Source organism: Urocitellus parryii, chromosome 2 (genome assembly GCF_045843805.1).
Source record: "Urocitellus parryii isolate mUroPar1 chromosome 2, mUroPar1.hap1, whole genome shotgun sequence".
NCBI lineage: Eukaryota > Metazoa > Chordata > Mammalia > Rodentia > Sciuridae > Urocitellus > Urocitellus parryii.
Genome location: NC_135532.1, coordinates 40934396 through 40958032, shown reverse-complemented (window position 1 = coordinate 40958032; position 23637 = coordinate 40934396). Strand labels below are relative to the sequence as shown.

The 23637-nt window shown below is 34.4% G+C and overlaps 1 protein-coding gene across 1 annotated transcript in view; it reads right to left on the bottom strand.

Moving 5' to 3' along the window:
- LOC144253352 (von Willebrand factor A domain-containing protein 8-like) overlaps positions 1-23637 on the bottom strand; it is a 158821-nt gene that overhangs the window by 114173 nt on the left and 21011 nt on the right. The window contains 1 exon segment of the mRNA XM_077795467.1: positions 4433-4509. Coding sequence (XP_077651593.1) covers positions 4433-4509 — 77 coding nt within the window.

The window sequence follows — 23637 nt, the reverse complement described above, 5'->3', positions numbered from 1 at the left end:
AGGAAATTAAGACTGAAGGAGTTCAAAATCACACAAAAGTTAGTGAAGACAGGATTCAATCTCTAGAACCTGTATTCTTTCTATCATATTGGTACAAATTCAGCTTCTCAGAGGTTGAGAGGTGGGAACAGCCACACCCAGAATGAAAGGAGAGGTCACCAATGGATGAAACTTTGAAGTCTTGGTGGAGAAATAGGGTGCATTTTTAGATGAAGGAATGCAGACAGGAATGGGTTAAACTTCAAAATTTGTGAATAGAGCATAGAATGATCCTAGAATAAGCTGAGCATTTGCGAGGAAAATTCATTGTAAGAGAAAGTTGAGGCTATAGTAGGGGATGTGGGAACTCTATTTCCAGCAGGTACCACTATTAGAAAAATAACAAGAGCATATATCATACTAATGATTGGACCTAAGCTATATTTAAATCTGAAGAGTAGCAAATAAAAAAAACTGGTAATATAAGTATTTCAAAGCCCTTAGATTATTATGATTTTAATATAGACATGTACTTTTATCCAAGGTAGCAATACAAGTACAGAAGTTGCAAGTGTCCTTCATGTCAAATTAACATCATAGAAGAAACAAGTAAATAGATACATTTCACAAATGCAAGGCATAAGTGATTGAATCCATTAATCTTTTAAATTATTTACATCATATTCTTCAGATATACTTTTGATTTTAACTAAGTACATGAATTTCCCAGCTTGTTCATTTTGTGAAGTCTGATAATCAAAACAGAAGATGGTCATACATAAAAGCATTGTGGTTGTTTTATTCATGTGTGTTTGGTGATGGTTTTACTTATCAAGACTATGTTTCAAATGACTCTTATAACTAATTGTGTTCCAATGACTAAATTAAATTGAGACTGACTGATCATTTAGATGGTAATATCACAAATCCATCAGGAGTCTAAAATGAAGACAAGGCCTTACATAGATCATCTACAGATCAAAGAAGTCCTAAACATATTTTTAAGACCACTATTTTTAAGTCTTTTGGACATAGGTTTCCCTTAAAGCAATTTACAAGCTTAAATTTTATGGCAAATACAACCTTAAAGCTGTATAAAAAAGAAAAAAATTCCCTACATTGAAATTAGTGGGGATATAGGTCTAATTAGTGAAAATTCTTTAATGGCATTTATCGCAAACTGAGCTTTTGGACTTCCACTTTTACATAATAAGTTAATATCCAATATTGTCAAACATAGGTACTAGGGCCCCTGTTAAATGAATAAATATAATTTTATTTGACATACTATTATCAATTAATAATACAGCAACAGGTGATATAAAATATAAGTATTTGGCTTTGAAATTTTTCCTACATTTTAAATTTAGGAAATTAATCATAGATAATATATATACACATTTATCTAACCAATGTCAGATTTACCACAGAATGTAAATTAGCAGGATTCAACTCTTCACTATTTTATGGACCATTTCTTATTTTAGGACAAGAGGTTGATGGGCCAGACAGGAAGTAAGGCATGCTCTCTCTAATCTTCTAAACCTTTAAAAGAACCTCAAATACCATATTCTTCTTGAAGACTCAAAGATATTCAAATATAGAGCAAAAAGTGATATTATAAATGACCCTTGTCTGTTCCTCTTACGTAGAGATGAACAAACTGAGACCCAAGAGAGACAAAAATAGATGGTTTTTGAGTGCATATATGATAAATTAAGGGTCAAAAATCAATGATTAAGAAGGCATTCCCATCAAAAAGTTTAAAAAAGAACAATACACTGAGTCTGGAGAAAATAAAAGGGTATAATAAAGACAAAAACAGGAATTATTGAAATGAAAAAGAAACATAAGAAAAGAAAGGGTTAACAATTCCAGAAGTTGGTTATTTGAATAATAATAATAACATCCTAGCAGAATTGATGGAGAACATAGATAATCAATGCCAGGTGTAAGAATGGAGATATTATTACCTTACATTCCTGGGATAAAATCTATTTGGTTAACATATTATACTTCTATATTTCCTTGAATATGATTTGTTAATACTTGTTAAGAATTTTCACATCTATATTCTTAGCTTTTGTCTGAAAATGTCTTTTATTTTATATTTGAAGAGCATTTGTGCTGAATGTACTATCCTACTTCTTGCTTGTTGCTTTAAAAGTAACCATTTCATTGAATTATGTTTTATATTTATTCTCCATGAAAAGTCAGTAGTAATTTTTATCATTGTTATACTGTATGCATTATGGCTTTCATTCCCTCTGGTGGTTTTAAAGATACTTCTATTAGTTTTCAGCAATTTGACATGATGTGCCATGCTGTGGCTTCCTGTGTGTTCTGCTGACATTTATAGAACTTCTTAGACTGATGACTTTGTTCTTCATTAAATTTGGGAGTTTTCCCATTATATCTCATAATATATGCTCTGTCCCATTTTTTTCCTATAATCTTTGAGATTCCAGTTGTTGATACGTGAAGCTGCATTTTTTAAAGTTGTCTTTTCTATACTGAGGATTTCTATTCCCTCATTATTCTCATTTCCCCTCTTGTAATGCTTAAAAATGTTTATGGCAACAGTTTTATAGTTCTTGCCTGCTAATTCTATCATTTTTTAGCTTTTTAGTCCGTTTCTATTGACCAATTTTCCTGTTTCTTTGTATATCTAGTAATTTTCTACTGAAGGCTTGACATCATTTAACGGTATGTTGTGAAGTGTTTAGATTTTTCAGTCTTTCTTAGTTGAGTGTTCAGTTTTGTTCCTATCTTTCCTGTCTGCTCAAAATCCATTCTTTTTATTTTTAAAGCCATTTTGTATGAGAAAGAACTTCTAAAACAGAAGCACCTTTGATTTTTTTTGAGACTTATTGTTAAACTTTTTAAGGGTGGGTATAAAGTAACTTTAATTAGAGATAGACTAATTCTACTTCTAAAGCATAAGCTTTATATTTTTTGGAAAACAGAGGGTTTAATGCAGGCTGCCAATCATGCAGGAGTTCTGATAGTTGTTCAGACTGCAGATCTCTGGTGGTTATTCTTTTCCTAGTGTTTATGAATTTTGTCCAGGTTTATAGTTGTTTATTGTGGTAGTGCTAATCTGGTACATTAGTCTGCCATAGCCAGAAGTATATATCCCATGAGGGAGTGTTTAGGCATATCTCAACTTTCCTTTGATCCTTTTTTCTTTGTCTTTTGACCTAGTAATTGCCTTCTACTTTCCTATAATTCTCTAAGAACTCATAATTATTTAGCAAAAGACCCAAACCAGAAATTAGTTCTCAAAATTCAATCCAATGGGCCTGGGCGTGATGGCACAAGCCTGTAATTCCAGTGGTCAGAAGGATGAGAAAGGAGAATTAGAACTCTGAGGCCAGCTTTAGTAACTAACCTGAACCCTAAGCAACTTAGCAAAACCCTGTCTCAAAAAAAGGGGGGGGGGGCTCAGTGGTTAAGTGCCCCTGGGTTTAATCTCTAGTACTATGAAAAAAAAAAATCAAGCCAATGTTCTTGTCACTGTACAATGTCTTTTGTTTCCTGGAAGTAAAATAACATTCTAAACTAGTTTTAAGTTGCTCAAAACTTGATATATTTTTCTCCCTCTCTCTCTCCCTTCCTCTTTCCCTCCCTACTATTCTGTCTCATTTTTCTGTTTTGAGTAGATCTGCTGGTTTTATGTTTTAAAATATGGAACAGGTTCACAATACAGCTAAAAAATGATCCATGCTGAGAAAATTTGCTTAAAAGCTATTACTGAATGAGTACTCTGACCACACAAAACTAAACAATCCAAAAAGTGTTTTAAGATAAAAAACACTACTAACATACTTCTTCCACATGTCTGTGTTCTTCATTTCCTACCTGAGAGCCATATAGTTTGCTCTTCCTCCATGTGAGCTATTTTAGCTTCTTGTTAGATGAATAGACTTAGGCTCCATTTACTTTTCTTCTAATTTAAGTGCCTCAATGTTGATGAGATCTGCTCCTAGAATGTAATGTTCATCACTCTCTGTCCACAAAAGATCTATTAATTCATATTTATAAAGTATTAGTCACTTTAGAAATAAATATTGTATGGTTTTATTACCTTTTAAGGAGAAGATAGATAAGAGCAGAGGAACAGGAATGAAACTAGTTTATAAAATGGGCCTTTAAGAAAGTATATTTAGGCCTGGTGTGGTGGTACTGCCTATAATCCCAGATACTTGGCAGGCTGATGTGGGAGAATAGCAAGTTCAAGGGCAGTCTGGGCAAGTTAGCAAGATTGCCACAAAATAAAAAACTAAAAAGGGATGAAGATGTATCTCAGTGGTAGAGAGAATGCTAGCATGGACAAGGCCCTGGGTTCACCAATATGGGAGATGGGATGGAAGGGAGGTATATTTAAATTGCACTAGGTAAAAGATGAATAATTTAATCAGATTTTAAGAAGTGGTGGGTCTAATACTCTTACCTGTGAAGTTGGATATATTCTCGTGGTCTGTTGAGCAGGTGAAGAAATCTGTCAACAATCTTGTTTTTTCCTACACCCTGTAATTACACAGATAGTATTATACAAAAAGGGACTTTTGTTTTGTTTGATTCTTCTGCCAAACCAGAAGAATCTTTTATAAAAACCTATTTTCCCAAAGTTGTACTGTTTTAGTTTATTATTAATGAAAATCAAACTAGCAAAAACATATAGCACAGTTCTCATATGAAATAAGGTTTCTGTCAAAAATTTACTTCTAGATATATTAATTCTAAGCTCTTCTGTTTTAAAGGGAAATCCATAAGTTAGTCTCCTACATATTAATTATTTTGTTCTACAATTTTACAATGAAGTTCAGACATTACAGCAGAATATTTATTCCAGATTTGAAGAATGACATTAGAGTGAAATCATTTATGTAGGAAAAAATGGGTTTTCTAATCAGTTCTTTAGAAATATGGTTCTCAGTTGCAGGAAGACAACCAATACTATACATTTTCTGCTTTAATCAAACACTCACTTCTCCTTTTATCCTATTTTCTACTCCTTTAAAACCCTAGAAGCCTAAAATTGTAATCAAGATATATTAATAAAACTCAACTCTATTTGATCTCCCCTGAAATGCCCTCATTTCTTTGCCACTTACTCATCCCAGGAGTCCATGTCCTTTCTAGAAGACACACTACTAAAAATGGAATCTGCTCTGGTACAATTTCCCTATTTTAAAGTTTTCACTTAGAGGTGGAATACAAATGAATCTTTTAACAATTAGGTTGTATGTAAAAAGTAGAAGTCATTAAAATGTGCAGTTTTATATCATAGGTGACAGCAATAATGTATTAATTTCTTATACTGTGCTAGTATTTTTCACATTATTTCATTTAATCATTACACTGAGACAGTCCCGTGAAAGAAGATTATTCTTATTTCACAAATCAAGAAACCAATGCAACAGAGGAAAGATAGTAGAAGTGAGCTAGGCAGCAAGTCCCAATCGCCTCACAACACAGAAAAGAGGCAGCAAAGGAAAAGCATGACTGAGAGGTGAGTGACAAAATAAATGCTCGATATTACATAGTCTGGGACCTGGAGAGACTGGATGATAGGTTACCAGAGAAGAAAATAAACTCAGAGTGCCCTAACTCTATCCCAAACCTCTGGATAAGGAAAAGGGGCAACAGAGAAAGAAGGGTTTGTGGGGGTAGGGGAGACATTCTCTTAAGTTCTACCATTTAAAAACTGTTGGAAAGAAGAAAAAAAAAAGATTTAAAGCACAACAGTAACAGACAGGTCTCTAAAACAGCTCAAAGAGCTTAAAAGAAAACTGAGCCAAGGGGTGGCAGCCATCTTGTGGAGCTCTCAGCCAACCAGTTAATCCCTTAAATCAGCAGGTTGTCTTCTTATACCCAGACAGCTGCAAATTATACCAGAAGGAAGTAGGACCTCTTAAAAATCCTATGAATCCAGCCAGAAAGAGCTTAAAAAGTACCACTACTGGCCAAAAGCCTCTAAACCCCTCCCTCACCCTTGCTGCTCACCTCAAACAAGAGGACTGAACCAGCTGGAGGGGACCTGTACTGGGAAGTGTACCTAGTCCAGCTAAACTCTGCACAATGTCCAATTGCTCACCTTGGACAGACAACAATGAAGCAGATTAGGCCCTAAACAAAGGAAAGTGGACTTACTAGGCCTTGATCTCTGACACTGGGGGGAGGCACCCTGGGAAGCTTAGGGAAAGTCCTTAGGATCACAGGCCTTACCAAAGGGGAGCTGACTAAATATCCAGTGACATAAAAGATCCAGCGGGAAATTACCAGTCTATGCAACAGGAAGAGGCTGATACCAGCCTTAACAGGAAAGTCATGATCACAACTGGCAAGTGACTGGGCATTGTTTGTATACTTAGGGAAACTTGCATCAGACTTAGAAAGCACAGGGAATCAAAGCCCACCATTCACAACCTGGAGCAACAAGAGTCCAGGTTAACCACGAGAGACAGGTTAATCACAAGAGACCCTTACCTACAATACATCAGAAAGCCACATCACCAGGGAGAATACTTGTACACCATACTTCTGCACCACAGAACACCCACAGAAAACCCACAACCAGAGTTCTTGCACTCAAAGACATCCACCAAGATCTTTACTAGTGAAGAGGATCCAGTAGAGGGGAGCAGATCAGTGGCACACAGCAACCAGGGGCACATCAAAGCCTGCATCCTGAACTACTGCATACAATAGAAGCAGCCAAGCACAACAACGCACCCTCTTAGCAGTCAGCTGCTGGCCCCAGAACTGACAATCCAGAAACTTCTGGTAAGAGGAACATAGCAAATATGGAATTGGCTCCTGTGTCCCTGTAACTCAGGAAAGACTCATATCCAAAGACTGATGGAAATCTGTTAAAGTCAAAATCTAAATGAAACCCAAATCAACATTCAACAAGAATTTTCTTCACCTTGACATATTATACTATAAACAACTCTAATTTCAACTTTTTTGCAGGGCAAAGACCAGGCATGTAACTCAGGGACACTTAACCTCTGAGCAAAATCCTTAACCCTTTTTTATATTTTTATATAAAATATAATAGGCAGGGTCTCACTAAGTTGCTTGAGGCCTCTCTAAATTGCCGCAGCTGACATTTAACAATCCTCTTGCCTCAGGAACCAGAGCCGCTGGGATTATAAGTATGTGCCATAGTTCCATGTATTTCAACTTTGATCATATAAATAACTCCTTAACTGAACAGAAATTGCTAACACAACAGGCAATACTGTACCTTTAACTGATTTGAATGTATTTCATCTAATGGTATAAAACATTAATTGGAATCAATCTTCCTATCTTTGTTTTCCTATATCTCTCTTGTTTATACTTTTTTCTTTTGGCTTAAATGCTACTACCTCAAATTACACCCATCCATCTATTTCTATTTTCAACTTTGGTGTAAGTTATCCTTTCATAGTTTCTCTCTCTCTCTCTCTCTCTCTCTCTCTCTCTCTCTCTCTCTCTCCTATTTACCCAATCTTTCTTCTTTCTCCCTTTTAGCCCTCACTTAAGGTTATATTAAGTTCACCAAATTTACTAATTAATTTTTGACCTGTTCCAGAACTTTACTATAGGTTTATATCTGAATTTAGGAAATGCAGAGAAAAACTGCTACAAGATTTTGGTTCTTACAAGGCTGAACAGAAGGAAGATTGGCTCAGAAGTGACTAGAGTAAATATGTGACATGTTTTTAAATGGTGCTGATATTTCTATCAGCAAAGGTCATACATTCGCTTAAAACATAATTATCTGGATGTTCACTCAACCCAGGGCTCTTATGAAAAATACTCTCACAAAGTAGTTTGTTACTTGAAAGAAGTCAGAATATACTGATAGATGAACAGACACAAAAACAATATGAAAAAGCTTCAACCACAGACTTTCAAACACCCATAATGCTGGACACTTCGGTGAAGAACTGTCTGAGAAAGACATTAGAAAGTTTGTAGTTAAACTGTTCTATGAGCTAAAATAAGACGTAAGGTACAAAATTAGAGAGAAAATACAGGAAATGAAAGATCCCTTCAATGAAGAAAAAGAGATACTGAAAAAGAACCAGGTAAAAATCCTCAAATGAAGGAACCAACAAACAAAATTAAAAATTTAATGGAAAGCATCACCAATAGATTAGACCACTTTGAAGACAGATTTTCAGGCTGCAAAAACACACTATATAACCTTGAAAATAAAGTCAACTATAGAGAAAATATGTGAAGAGACCATGAAAGAATATTTAAGAACTCTGAAACAACATTAAAAGGCCAATTTTAACATACATTGGGATAGATGAAAGCTCTGAAATATAAACTAAAGGAATGCACAATCTTTTCAATAAAACAATTTTGAAAAATTTCCCAAACCTTAAGAATGAAATGGAAATTGCAATACAGAAGGCATATAGGACTCCAAATATACAAAATCACAATAAAGTCACTCCAAGAAACATTATTATGAAAATGTCTAACATACACAATGAGGATTCATTTTAAAAGCTACAAGAGATAAATAGTTAATAATGCTCACATTTAGAGGGAAACCAATACAGATCATATGATTTCTCAACCTAGACCTAAAAACTAGGAGGTCTTGGAATAATATATACCAACCTCTGAAAGAAAATGAATGCCAACCAAGTATATTAACCCAGCAAAATTAAGCTTCATATTTGAATGTGAAATAAAAATCTTCCATGATAAACAAAAGTTAAAACAATTCACAACTAAAAAGACTGTACTGCAAAACATACTCAATAAAATATTTTCATGAAAAATACAAAGTAAAACTAGCACAGGGAGGAAATACACTAGAAAAATACTCAGCTAAAGGAGAATTAAATCCAACTTAAACACTAGAAATAAACCAAATGATATGAAATAAAACTCATCTCTTTTGGGCTGGGGTTGTAGCTCAGTGGTAGAGCACTTGTCTACCATGTGTGAGGCATTGGATTCAATTCTCAGCACTGCATATAAAATAAGTTAAATAAAGATCCATCAACAACTAAAAACTATTTTTTTTAAAAAAACTCATGTCTCAATAATAACGCTGAATATGAATGATCTAAACTCTGCAATCAAAGACAAAAGTTGGCAGATTGGACTTAAAAACAAGACCCAAAATACACTGTCTGCAAGAGACTTATCTCTCAGTCAAGGACATACAAAGACTGAAGGTGAAAAAAATGGGAAAAAAACATACAACTCATATGAATTTCATTAATAAGCATGGGTTACTAGTCTCATATCACATAAAGTGAACTGCAAGCCAAATTTAATCAGGAGAAACAAAGAAGGTCATTTCACACTGTTGAAAGGAATCATATATCAACAAGATATAACAATCATAAATATCTGTGTCCCAAACAATGGACCACCTACATACATCAAACAAGCCCTTCTCAATATCAAGAATCAAATAGACAACAATACATTAATTCTGGGTGACTTAAACATGCCTCTCTCATCACTGGTTATGTCTTCAAAACAAAAGCTAAGGAAAGAGAATATAGAATTAAAAAATACAATTAATAATTTGCAATTAACAGACATGTATAGAACATTTCATTCATCAATGACTGAATTCATCTTCTTCTCAGGAGCACATGGAACATTTTTTAAAACAGACCATATTTTAGGTCACAAAGGAAATCTTAGCAAAAATACAATAAAAGGAGATAATACCTTGTATTCTATTAGATCATAATGTAATAAAATTAGAAATAAATGATAAACTAAAAAAATAAATTAAATAAGAGATTAAATAATACACTTCTGAATGATGATTAAATAATCATTTGAAAGAGATTAAATAATACACTTCGGAATTATGATAATTAAATAATTAACTTCTAAAAGAGATTAAATAATACACTTCTGAATGATGATTAAATAATCATTTGAAAGAGATTAAATAATACACTTCGGAATTATGATAATTAAATAATTAACTTCTAAAAGAGATTAAATAATATACTTCTGAATGATGAATGGATGGCAGAAGAAATCAGGGGTGAAATAAAAAATTCCTAGAAACAATGACTACAGTGATACAACATGTCAAAATCTCTGCAACAGTAAAAAGGCAATTCTAAGAGAAAAGTTTATAGCATTGAGTTCATTCATTTAAAAAAATAAAGACAAAAAATAAATAATCTAACATTACATTTCGAGGCCATATAAAAAGAGCAAAACAACACCTAAACCTGTAAAAGACAGGAAATAATTAAAATCAGAGATGAAATCAATGAAACTAACATTTTAAAAACATTACAAATGATCAACGAAACAAAGTTGGTCTTTTGAACAAATAAACAAATCAAGAAACCCTTGGCCACACTAACCGAAAGAAAGAGGGGAAAAATGCAAATTATAAAAATCCAAGATGAGAAAGTAAATATCATCACAAACACTACTGAACTCCCAGAGACTCATCAGAAACTATGTTAAAAATTTATACTCAAATTGATTAGAAAATCTTGACAATATAGACAAATTCCTAGAGACATATGACCTAAAAAGAGTCAACCAGATGGATATAGAAAACTTAAACAGATCAATTTCAAGTGCTGAAATTGAAGCAGCCATCAAAAGTCTTCCAACAAACAAAATCTCAGGACTGGGTGAATGATTTGCCAAGTACTACCAGACCTGTGAAGAAGAACTAACAACAATCCTCCTCAAATTATTCCATGATATATAAAAAGAGGAAACTCTAACAAATTTAGTCTACAAAGCTAGGCAAAGACATGAAACCAGACAATAACACATCAAGGAAAGAAAACTTTAGACCAATATCAATCATGAACAAGATGCAAAAATTCTTAATAAGGTACAGCCTGCATACAAAAACAGATTAAAAAGCGCATCATAATTGAGTAGGTTTCATCCCATGGATGCAAAGTTAATTCAAAATACGGATATCAATAAATATAATTCACCAAATAAATAAAGACAATAATCATATGATTATCTAAAGAGATGCAGAAAAAGCATTTGACAAAGCACAGCATCCATTCAGTTTCAAAACACTAGAAAAAACAGGGACAAACCCAAGGTTAACTTATTCTGCATGGAGGAAAAACTGAAAGCATTTCCTCAAAAACAGGAACAAAATAAGGATACCCACTTTCACCTCTTCTATTCAACAGTCTTTGAAATTCTAGCCAGAGCAGTTAGACAAGAGAAGAAAATTAAAGAGGTATGAATAGGAAAAAAAAAAAAAGAGCTCAAACTATTTCTATTTGCTGATAACATGATCCTACAATTAGAAGACTGACATAACTCCAAGAAGACTTGTAGACCTCATAAATGAATTTAGCAAAGTGGCAGGATACAACATCAACACCTACAAATCAACTGTGTTCCTATATTCCAATCATGAATCTGGTGAAAAAGAAATTAGGAAAAGTATCCGATTCAAAATAGCCTTAAATAAAAAAAAATATTTGGAATAAATTTAACAAAGAGGTGAAGGACCTCTATCATAAAAACTATAGAACACTAAAGAAATTAAAGAAGACCTTAGAAGATAGGAGGACCTTCCATGTTCTTGGAAAGGAAGAAGTAATATTACCAAAATAGCCATACAACCAAAAGTGCAATACAAATTCAATGTAATTTCCATCAAAACTCCAATAACATTCTTCACAGAAATAGAAAAAGCAGTTATAAAATGCATTAGTGTTATGGTTTTGATGTGAGGTATCCCCAAAAAGCTCACATGTGAGGTGATGCAAGAAGGTTCAGAAGAGGAATGATTAGGTTGTAAGAGTCTTAACCCAACAAGGGAATTAATCCCCAGATAAAGATTAACTGAATGGTAACTAAAGGTGGGTAGGGTGTGGTTGGAGAAGGTGGGCATTGGGGGGTATGGCTTTGGGGTATATGTCTTGTATCTGGAGAGTGGAGTCACTCTTTCTCTGCTTTCTGATCATCATGTGAACTGCTTCTCTCTGCCACACTCTTCTGCCACAATGTTCTGCCTTATGTACAGCCCCAAGGAAAGGAGCCAGCTGTCTATTGACTGAGACCTCTGAAATCATGTATCTCTAAATAAACTTTTCCTCCTCTACAATTGTTCTGGTCAAGTTTTTTACTCACAGTAGCGCAAAAGGTGAATAAAACAGTTTGTGTAATGAATGGGTCATGGACATTTGTACATATACATATTTGTCTCACTTTTCTCCTTTCTAGCATTTTTTGAAGGTAGTTATTTTTCACGACTGTCTTTTCAGGGCTAGAGTTTTAGATTACTATATTTTGTTTTTATTTTGTATTGTTTTTCACTTGCCTATTTCTTTTTCTCTTTTCTTTTGCTAATAGCCAAATTCTATTGTTCTCTCTTTCAGTCTTACTTTATTTTTTTTACTTCTACTTTCTCTCCTTCTCCTGCATAATTGTCACATCCTACATCTCTTCTGCATTTTCCCCATTCACCTTTTGAAATAGCAAACCCTTTTGCAAACTTACTCCTTTTACTATTGGCAACTACTAAACATACCATTTCTATTTATTGTGCCAATTAACATTTTTTAAACTCATTAATTATAGGTTTTTTTTTTTTTGAGAGAGAGAGAGAGAGAATTTTATAATATTTATTTTTCAGTTTTCGTCGGACACAACATCTTTGTATGTGGTGCTGAGGATCGAACCCAGGCAGCACGCATGCCAGGTGAGTGCACTGCCGCTTGAGCCACATCCCCAGCCCACCAATTAACATATTGATATCAAATTAAAAACTAAGTATTGAGTTTAGTGCTGAATGTTGTTTGCATTGTTTGTTATTATTTGGTCTCCCCATAAAATGTAAGACACTGGTAATCTTCAAGGACACGAAATCCTCAGAGTAGAAACTCTATCGCCTCAGACCCATATGGTTAAATGGGTAGACAAACAAATAACATGAAAAGCAAGAAAACAAACCACCCCAAACAAACCCCAAAATTCAAGAACAGAATGCATCAACATCAGAGTGGAAGAAATATCAGAGAAGGAGTTTAGAAAGTTCATATTAAAACTGATCTGCGAAGTAATGGATGATGTAAGGAGTGAAATCAGAGAGAAAACACAAAAAATGAAAGATCACTACAAGAAAGAGAGATTGGGGGAAAATCAAGTGGAATTTCTCAAAATAAAGGAATCAATAAAGAAAATTACAAATTCAATAAAAACAATCACTAGCAGAATAGACCACTTGGAAAATAGTTTCAGACTACGAAGACAAGATGTATAATCTGGAAAACAATGTGGACCATAGAGAAAAGAAGTTAAGAGACCAATTGGGTTATGAAATATGATATGTCAAGAGCTTTGTAATGTTTTGAACAACCAATAAAAAAATGGGAAAAAAAAGAAGTTAAGAGACTATAAATAGAACCCCCAAGAAATATGGCATGACATGAAAAGATCATATATAAGATCTATCAGGATATGAAAAGATCATATCTAAGATCTATCAGGATAGATGAAGGCTATAAACCAAATATATGCATAAAATAGATATAAACCAAAGAAATGCATAGTCTTTTCAATAAAATAATATTGGAAAATTTCCCAAACCTTAAGAATGAAATGGAAAAATCAAATATAGGAGGCTTACAAGACCACAAATATACAAAAACAATAGACCCACACCAAAGCACATTATTATGAAAATGCCTAACATACAGAATAAGAATGGAACTTTAAAGTCTAAGAATAACAGGTCATATTTAGAGGGAAACAAATCCAGATCTCAGATGATTTCTTAACTCACACCCTAAAAGGTTTTGGAATAATATTTACCAAGCTCTGCAAAAAAAAAATACCAGCCAAGAATACTATACCCAGCAAACTTAAGCTTCAGAATTGATAATGGAAAAAAAAAAACCTTCCATGATAAACAAAAGCTAGAAAAATTCAAAACTAGAAATCCTGTACTACAAACATAGTAAATGAAATATTTCATGAAGAAGAAAGGAGAGATAAAATTGAAAACCAAATAAGGGAAGAATAGAAGTATAATCAATCAAAGGAGAAATTAATTCAAATTAAAAAACAGAAATAAATCAAAATGACAGGGAATAAGAATCCTTTCTTAATATTGAATGTAAATGGACTAAACTCATCAATCAAAACACACAGATTGGAGAACTGGATCAAAAAGTAAGACTGAAAAATATGCTGATTTTTTATGATTTACCTCATAAGCAAATACATCCACAGACTGAAGGTAATAGGATGGGAAAAATCATATGATTCACATAGACCTGTAAACAAGCAGGGGTTTCTATCCTCATATTAAAGTAGACTTCAAGCCAAAGTTAATCAGAAGAGAACAAGAAGGTCATTTCATGTTGCTTAAATGAATTATATATCAACAAGGTATAACAATTGTAAATATTTATGCCCTAAACAATGGAGTATCTATGTAAATCAAACAAGCCCTTCTCCATTTCAAGAATCAAATAGACCACAACACAATAGTATTGGGTGACTTGAACACACCTCTCTCACCACTGGATAGATCTTCCAAACAAAAAGTAAATTATGAAGCTACAAGACCACAAAATAAATTAATAATTTAGATTAACAGACATGTAGAATATTTCAACCATAAATGACTAAACACATTTTCTTCTCAGCAGTACACGGATGATTTTCTAAAATAGACTACATCTTAGGAGACAAAACAACTCAGCAAATAAAAAACAGAGATAATACCTTGCATTCTATCAGATCACAATGGAATGAAATTAGAAGTCAACTATTAAGTAAAAAATATAAGCTACTTTAACAACTGCAGATAAAATAAAATGCTATTGAATGAACAATAAATAACAGAAGAAATCAAAGGTGAAATTAAAAAAACATGTAGAGGTAAATGAAAATAGCGACACAACATATCAAAATCTCTGGGACACTATGAAGGAGTTCTAAAAGAAAAGGTCATAGCACTGAGCTCATTCATTAAACAAATAGAAAGTCACCAAATAAACTACCTAAGATTACATATCAAGGCCATAAAAAAGAAGAAAAAATCAACTCCAAAAGCAGAAGACAAGAAATTATTAAACTCAGATCCAAAATTAATAACATTGAAACCAAAAATTTTTCAAAAAAACAAAAAGTTGGTTCTTTGGAAAAATAAATGAAATCAATAAAGTCTTAGCCATGTTATCCATGAGAAAGAGGGAAAAAACTCAAATTATTAAAATTCATGATGGAAAAGAACACGTCACCATAGACACTAATGAAAAACAGAGGATAATAAGAAAGTATTTTGAAAATTTATACTCCAATAAAAGAGAAAATCTTAAAGACTTCAACCAATTTTTAGAGACATATGACCTATCTAAATTGAACCAGGAGGACATACAAAATTAAAACATATCAATTTCAAGCAACAAAATTAAAGAAGTCATCAAAAGCCCACCAAAAAAGAAAAAACCCCAGGACCACAGGGATTCTCAGCCAAGTTCTACAAGACCTTCAAAGAACTAACACCATTCCTCCTCAAAACTATTCTGTGAAATAGAAAAGGAAGAAACCCTTCCAAACTCATTCTACAAATCTAGTATCACCTGCATTCTGAAAGACAAAGATAGAGCAATGAAATAAAACTTCAGACCTATATCCCTGATGAACATAGATGCAAAAATTCTTAATAAAATACTGGCAAATCACATACAAAAACTTATTAAAAAGATAGTGTGCCATGATTAGTAAGTTTCATCCCAGGGATGCAAGGATGGAAGGATCAACATATGGAAATCAATAAACTTAATTCACTAAATCAATAGACCTAAAGACAAGAATCATGTGATTATCTCAATAGATGCTGAAAAAGCATTTGACAAACTACAGCATTGGTTCATGTTCAAAACAGTAGAAAAACTAGAGATAGTAGGAACATATCTCAGTACTTTAAAAGGTATATACATTAAACCCAAGGCCAATATCATTCTAAATGGAGAATAATTGAGAGTCTTATTCTTTAAAAACTGGAACAAGACAGAGATGCCCTCTTTCACCACTTTTATTCAACATATTTATTGAAACTCCAGCCAGAGCCATTAGGCAAAAGAAAGAAATTAAGATGATATGAACAGGAGGATCTCAAAGTATCCCTATTTGCCAATGACATGATCCTAAATATAGAAGATCCCAAAAACTCCACCAGAAAACTACTAGAACTAAAAAACGAATTCAGCAAAATAGCAGGATATAAAATTAACATCCATATCAATTGCATTCCTACATACCAATGATGAACCAACTGACGAAGAAATTAGATAAATTATCCTATTCACAATAGCCTAAAAAATACTTGGGATTCTATCTAACAAAAGAGGTAAAATAAAAAAAATAAACAAATTATTATTTGGTCTCCCCATAAAATGTAAGACACTGGTAATAGAGGTGATGCACCTCTATACTGAATACTACAAAACACTACAGAAAGACATTAAAGAAAACCTTAGAAGATGGAAAAATCTCCCATGTTCTTGGACAGGGGGAATTAATATTGTCAAAATGGCCATATTCCCAAAAGTGCTATACAGATTTAATGCAATTCCTATTAAAATTCCAATGATATTCTTCATAGAAATATAAAACCAGTCATGAAATTCATTTGGCAAACCAAGAAGAGCAGAATAGCTAAAGCAATCTTTAGCAAGAAAAGTAGAAGGCACACAATACCAGATCTCATAAATTATACTACAGAGCATAGTATTAGCACCAAAACATAAATGAAAACTAATAGAATAGAGTAGAATAGAATAGAATAGAATAGAATAGAATAGAATAGAATACAGAGAGACAACCCCACATAAATACAGTTATCTCAGACTAGACAAAGGCATTATTAACATATACTGAAGAAAAGATAGCCTCTTCAACAAATGCTGTTTGGAAAACTGGAAATCCATATGTAGAAGAATTAAATTGAACCCCTATTTCTCACCTTGCACAAAATTCAACTTGAAGTGGATCAAGGACCTAGGCATTAGACCAGAGCCCCTTCTCCTACTAGAAGAAAATGTAAGCTAAACTCTTCATCATGTCGGCTCAGGAAATGACTTCCTCAACAAGACTCCCAAAGCACAGAAGTAAAATCAAAGAATCAATAAATAGAATGGTATCAAACTAAAAAACTTGCTCACAGCAAAGGAAACAAAAGCATGAAGAGAGAGCCTATAAAATGGGAAAAATCTTTACCACCCACACCTCAGGTAGAGCATTAATCTCCAGGATAAAATAGCATACTACAGGGACACAGCCACATCAATGTTTATAACAGCACAATTCACAATAGATCAACTGTGGAGCCCAACCCAGATGCTTCAGTGGGTGAATGGATAAAAAAAAAATGTGGCATCTATACACAATGGAATTTTACCCAGCAATAAAAGAGAATAAAATCATGGCATTTGCAGGTAAATGGATGGCACTGGAGAAGATAATGCTAAGTGAAGTTAGCCAATCCCCAAAAACACAAAAGCTGAATGTTTTCTCTGCTGTAAGGAGGCTGACTCATAGTAGGGTAGGTAGGGAGGGAGGAATAGATGAATTCTAGGTAGGGCAGAGGGGTGGGAGGGAAAGGGAAAAGGCAGGGGATTAGCAAGGATGGTGGAATGTGATGGACATCATTATCCAAAGTCATGTATGAAGACACAAATTGGTTTGAATATAGTTTATATACAACCAGAGATATGAGAAATTGTGCTGTATATGCTCAGTAAGAATTGTAATGCATTCTGCTGTCAATTCAAAAAATTAACTCCAAAAAAAACATTAACCCTATCAATGAATGCTCAAATGAACTGAACATGCAGTTCACTAAGAAGAAATACATTTGGTCAACAAATATATGAAAAAATGTTCAATATCTCTAGCAATTAGAGAAATGCAAATTAAAACTACACTGAGATTTCACTTCACTCTAGTCAGAATGACGATTATCAGAATACAAGTAACAATAAATATCAGAGAGGATGTGGAGAAAAGGGTATCCTCATACATTGTTGGTGGATCTGAAAAATTGGTGCAACCACTCTAGAAAGCAGTATGGATATTCCTCAAAAAACTGGAAATGGAACCACTACATGACCCATCTATCACATTCCTTGGTATGTATCTATCGGATTTAAAATCAACATACTATAGTGACACAGTCACTTGATTGTTCATAGCAACATAATTCACAACAGCTAAATTCTGGAGCCATCCTAAGTGCTCTTCAACAGATGAATGGATAAAGTAAATACACACACACACAACAGAGTATTACTCAGCCATAAAGATGAATGACTTTATGGCATTTGCCAGTAAATGGATAGAACTGAAGACTATCATGCTAAATGAAATAAGCCAGTTCCAAAAAGTCAAAGGTCAAAAGTTTTCTATAATTTGGGAAAGCTAATCCAAAATAAGGGAGGCTCTGGGAAGAAGGAGAAGAAGGAAGAGGCGGTGGGGGGAGGAAGAGGAGGAGGAGGCAGGGGGAAGAGGAGGAGGAGGAAGAAAAGGAGGAAGAAGAACAGAAAATGGAGGAGGAGGAGACGGAGAAGGAGAAGAAGAGGAGGAGGAGGAGGGGAAGAAAAATCAGTGGAGTAAACAAAGGGGAACGAAGGGAAGGAAGTAGGGTTGAAAGAGAAAGACAATCGACAATGAATCTGACCCAACTTTCATATATATATATATGAATCTCACCATCATGTACATGCCCAAGACACTAATTAAAAAAAATGTAAATAGCCCAAAGATCAGTAGAGTAGAGGGAAGAAAAAAAAGGGGAAGAGAAGAGAAATCAGGAGAGGAGAGAGGAAGAGAAAATAGTGGGGTCTAAATTAGAACCAATTTTACAAATTATATTCCATGCTTTTATAATTATGTCAAAATGAATCCTTTGGTGTATAACTAAAATAACAAAAATAATAATAAAAAGACACGAAATCTCATAGAAGTTAAGTAACATGTACACAGTCACACAGCTAATTTGAGTTCTGAGCCAGAACTCAAATCCATGTGTGTATGATTCTGAAGCTCATGTTCTTAGCTTCTACATTATGGGTTATATTAATTTTTCAGTGATAAATTTATTAAAGAAAATCTGAGCCTTAAATTATTTCTTTCTTCAATTCTATGATCCATTCTAAAAAAATAATTAGGTACATCAGGGCAATGCATGGTACCTAGTAGTAATAACAAAAGTCAAATAGAGAGGCAAGCATTATTAGAGTTATTTTAACTATGTACTAAACATCTTATGGAAAAAAGTATTTTATGAGCATCAAGCTGGAAATTCAAATCAATTAAGCAGGATTCATGGAGATTTATAGGAGAGAAGGACCTATGCCTGCTTCGTTTATCACTATATTCTCAGACCCCAGGGAGCACCTGATACTAATAATGCACTCAGTAAATATTAATTATCTAATGACCATGTTAATAAGAACATTTAATAATGGAATCTGTGGTAAGTTATAAATTTTAAAAAGCTGGAAAATTTGTGAATTATTCAATTTATTTCTCCTACAAAACTTTAAGGTTGTATCAGAGCAGAATGCCAAACAGAAAGATTCACTAAAGCAGGAATAATGGGCCATTTCATCTTCTAGGGAATCTTTTCAGTATCTAACTGGATTTCACCCAAAATAATTTCAAGCTTAGCACAGAAGTACAAAGACAGAAAATCACATTTGCACATTTGCATGTCAATTACAACAGCTATGTAAGCTTTAAATGGCATGCTGCAATAAACATAAAATTTTAAATAGATAAAATTGGGTAAGTAAAATGTCTGTGTTAATTTTTCAGCTCTGTTAAATTCAGTGATCCTACAGAGAAGCAAACATCATAAATGCATTAGCATGTCAGAAATAGGAAGGATTTCCTGAAAGCAATGAGTCATGAAAAGCTACTATCAAGGAGTTCCTCCTCCCTTACCAACTGCAAAGTTACTGGATCAGTCATGCTTTTCCAAATTTCTCTTGAGCAATGCACCATTTAGGAGCTCACAGTTCCCACAGATGTAGGATGAGATCCTCAGCTACTACTAAGGAATTTTTTGCTGTGTTTCTTTAAGTATCAGGATCTGCAGAACTCCAACCTCAGCTGTCTTCTTGTTCCACATACTCTCTGGGAGGTCTCACCCACTCCCATGACCTCAGTCATCACATATGGCTCACACTTCTTTCCTAAGCTCCATTGGAGACCTCTTACTCTGACAACTAAACTTCTGTACCAGATGTTCATACCAAATTCATTAGGATTCTAGTCAAACTACTCATCTTTTCTTTTAACTCCAATATATTAGTATTGCTCTGTGTCTTGCCACTAAGTGAAAAAAATCTTAGAATACTTTTTATATTTTGGTGGTATTTTACCCCATTTTCCCCCAAACGCCATTCAAAATGTCACTAGGCTCTTTGCGATCCCTATAAATAAAACCTGGAGTTTTCTTTACCTCCCGCTCCTTTTTTCCTTCCTTCTCTTTTTTCTCTTCCTCCTTCCCTTCCTCCTTTTCCCTCCTCATCCCTTTTTTCTTGTCTAATTCATCAACTATATGAGCACATAGAGTTACAGCACCTTCCTAGTAGTGCTAGATATGGTGGTAAATTTAAAACAAGAAATAAAAACAATAGCTTCTGGCTACACTCATGACTTACAGTCTACTAGGGAACACAGGCAACTAAGCAAATCTTACAGATATACAGGATGACCTAGAGTCATCATATGAAGCATCTGAGAAAGTTAAGATTTAACTTAAGGCTTAGAAAGGCCCACTGCAAACAGTTATATTTACATTGAGATATCAAGCAGTCAGAGGGTACAGGGAAGGAGGAGAGAGAAGTGTGTGGAAAAACTTGTGGGCAACAGTGAACTGGGGAGCTGAAAGGGTGAACTCAAATGCTACATTAGGGGTAAGGAAGGAAGCAGTAGGAAAGTAGAAAGGGAAGTGGGGTCTAACTCTCGCAAAGACTTAGAAGCTGAGAGTTTGCACTGTTCACTGAGAATACAGAAAAGCAGAGGAGTAAAAAGAACAGATTTTTTGCTTTGGAAGATAACTCTGATGGAATGATCTGAGAGAGAGACAGAGAGAAAAGAAAACTGATAGCAAAGGAAAGCAGTTTGAAGACTTAAAAAATTCAAGAAGGAGATGATAGTGGCCTAATTATAAGGTAAAGAGAACTGGATGAACTTAGGAGCTATTTAGGAAAAAGATCTAAAAGGACTTTGTGATGGACTGAAAGGAGATACAGAAATCAAGGTTTCTATCTTGGGCAGCAGGGTAGTAGGTCAGACCCTTTACGGAGAAAGAAATAGGGGAGAAGTGAACTTGCTGGTGGGGGAGGAGTTTTTAAATGCAGTTTAATTTTGGACATGTTTACTTTGAAGTGTCTGCTTCCGTATCTGTTCCTTCCTCTCCAGCTTACTGTCTCAGCTCATGAGTAGCTCATCTCCCTCTGGACTCCTGGAAAGGGTCCAATTTGCTTTGCTACCTCAAGACTCATGATGGGCCAGTCCCATCATAAATCCCAAAATAAATTTGTTTAGTTATTTTTCTACATCAGAGATCTCATCAGGTCACTTCCTACTTCATTTTAGGAAGCTCCGGTAGTTCCTTCGAGGAAATGCTAAAAGAATAATCTAGGAAGGAATTTCTGTAAATATCCTGAACAAAATGAAATAGTTTAGCAGTTGTTCCTTCCAATCATAGTTTCTGCCTAGAACAGAAAATCCTCAGGATTACTTTAATTGAATAAATACATAAACAACATTTCATTTTTCCACTATAAAAATACATATACTCATATTCCTCACTAGGAAATTTAAAAAACAAAACATCACTTCATGCACAACTGCTTAACAACACTCTGTTAAGATTTTCATTTTATTCCTGTGCATCTTTACTTGCTAGCCATTATTATCCTGTATGTACAATTTATATCCTTTAATAAAAAATAAAATAAAATAAATTGTTACATCTCGGATATGAGGTGTCCACCTAAAGTGCCTGTGTTTCTGCAGGAATATTAAGAGGTGGAATGATCGAACTGTGAGAGCTATAAGTAATCAGCCCTTCCTTGTTGCATGGACTGGGTGAAAACTGTAGGTAGGTGGGGCACGGCTGGAGAAGTTAGGTCATCTGAGAGGTGCCCTAGAAGGATACATCCTTCCTGGAATCCCATCCCCTTCTCCTCCCACGTCTGCTTCCTGATCTTGCCATGAGCTGAGCAGCTCTCCTGGGCTGGGTCCTTCCACCATAAAGAGCTACCTTAGCACACGCCTAGAGCAACAGAGTCAGCCATCAATCTACTGAGACCTCTGATACCATGAGCCAAAACAAACTTTTCCTCCTATAAATTGTTCTTATGAGGTATTTTGGTCACAGTAACACAAGAACTAATTAAAACAATCATTGTTTACTTGTGTTAAGGATAATACTTAGTTAATAAAATTTTTAAAAAGGGATCTATGGGGTGAACGATCCTAAAAATACCAACTATCTCATAAGAATGCCCCTTATTTTTATCATTACTTTTTTTTCCTATAGTTCTTCATGACAATGTACTGGAAAGAGGGACCATTAAATACAGAGTTAAGAAAAGTAGGAAATTTGTGAGATCCTGTAGATAGGAATCAAACTGAGGGCAGGAAATAAGCATGCCTCCAGTTTCTGTGAGAGAAAAGCTTAGGGAACATGACTTGTAAGAACTATGGAGGATTATAGGGTTCTTTTAATCTTTTCTGCTTTTTATTGTAGTTATCCTATTTCTTCAAAGAGATCAGCCATAAAATCCTTCAGGGGCTTCCGAGAGTATATCCTTGAACAGGAATTGAATACAGAGCTTAGGAACATGCCCTTCCACATGTTCTGTCAAGGGGGAGAAGGAGAATGAAAAAGAGTGGGAGAAAAGGACTATAGAGGACCAGAAGTAGGCAAAGGAAAACTAGTCTAGGAATGAGATGTGGACCAAGAATGATTCTCCTGGGACATAAACATTGAAGAATCAGTAACAAGTCTTGGAGGAGGCCCACAACAATAGATAAACTTGCAAGCTTGTTCTGCCACCCTCTGCCATTCTCACACATGCTCCTATCAGTGGACCATTTCCTGAACAAGTATCTCCATACTTCCACATCTTTCGTCATGTTGTTTCTTCTGACTAAAATGGCCCATCCTTCCCTGTTTGTCATCTTCTACTCACTCCTTAGTATTATGATGAATTGTCTTCACTTCTCTGTAGCTTTTCCTGACTGTCCATTTGCTTCTCTTCTTCAGTGCTAAGATCCAGAATGACATCCTCCTTTCAGTTCCTAAGCTGCTCTCTCTCTGCACACTGTATTCTATCTAGTATTATGCCAGGTGCCTTGATAAGTAGACACACTTCTTGAGACAAGACAAGATTTCCTATTTATGTCTCTATCACCACTGACTCACATAAAATCTGCAGATAATACTATTAAACTTCAAGCAAAAGAGGGAAGAAAAGGAAAAGGAAGTCATATGATCTGCTTTTACTAAAGAGGGTAGAAACCTCTTCCGGGAATCTTCCACTCCCTTTGTGAAAATAAAGAGGAAGAAGGTAACATTTATAGAGTCCTATTATGGTTTGGATATGAGATGTTCTCTGAAAGTTCACATATGAG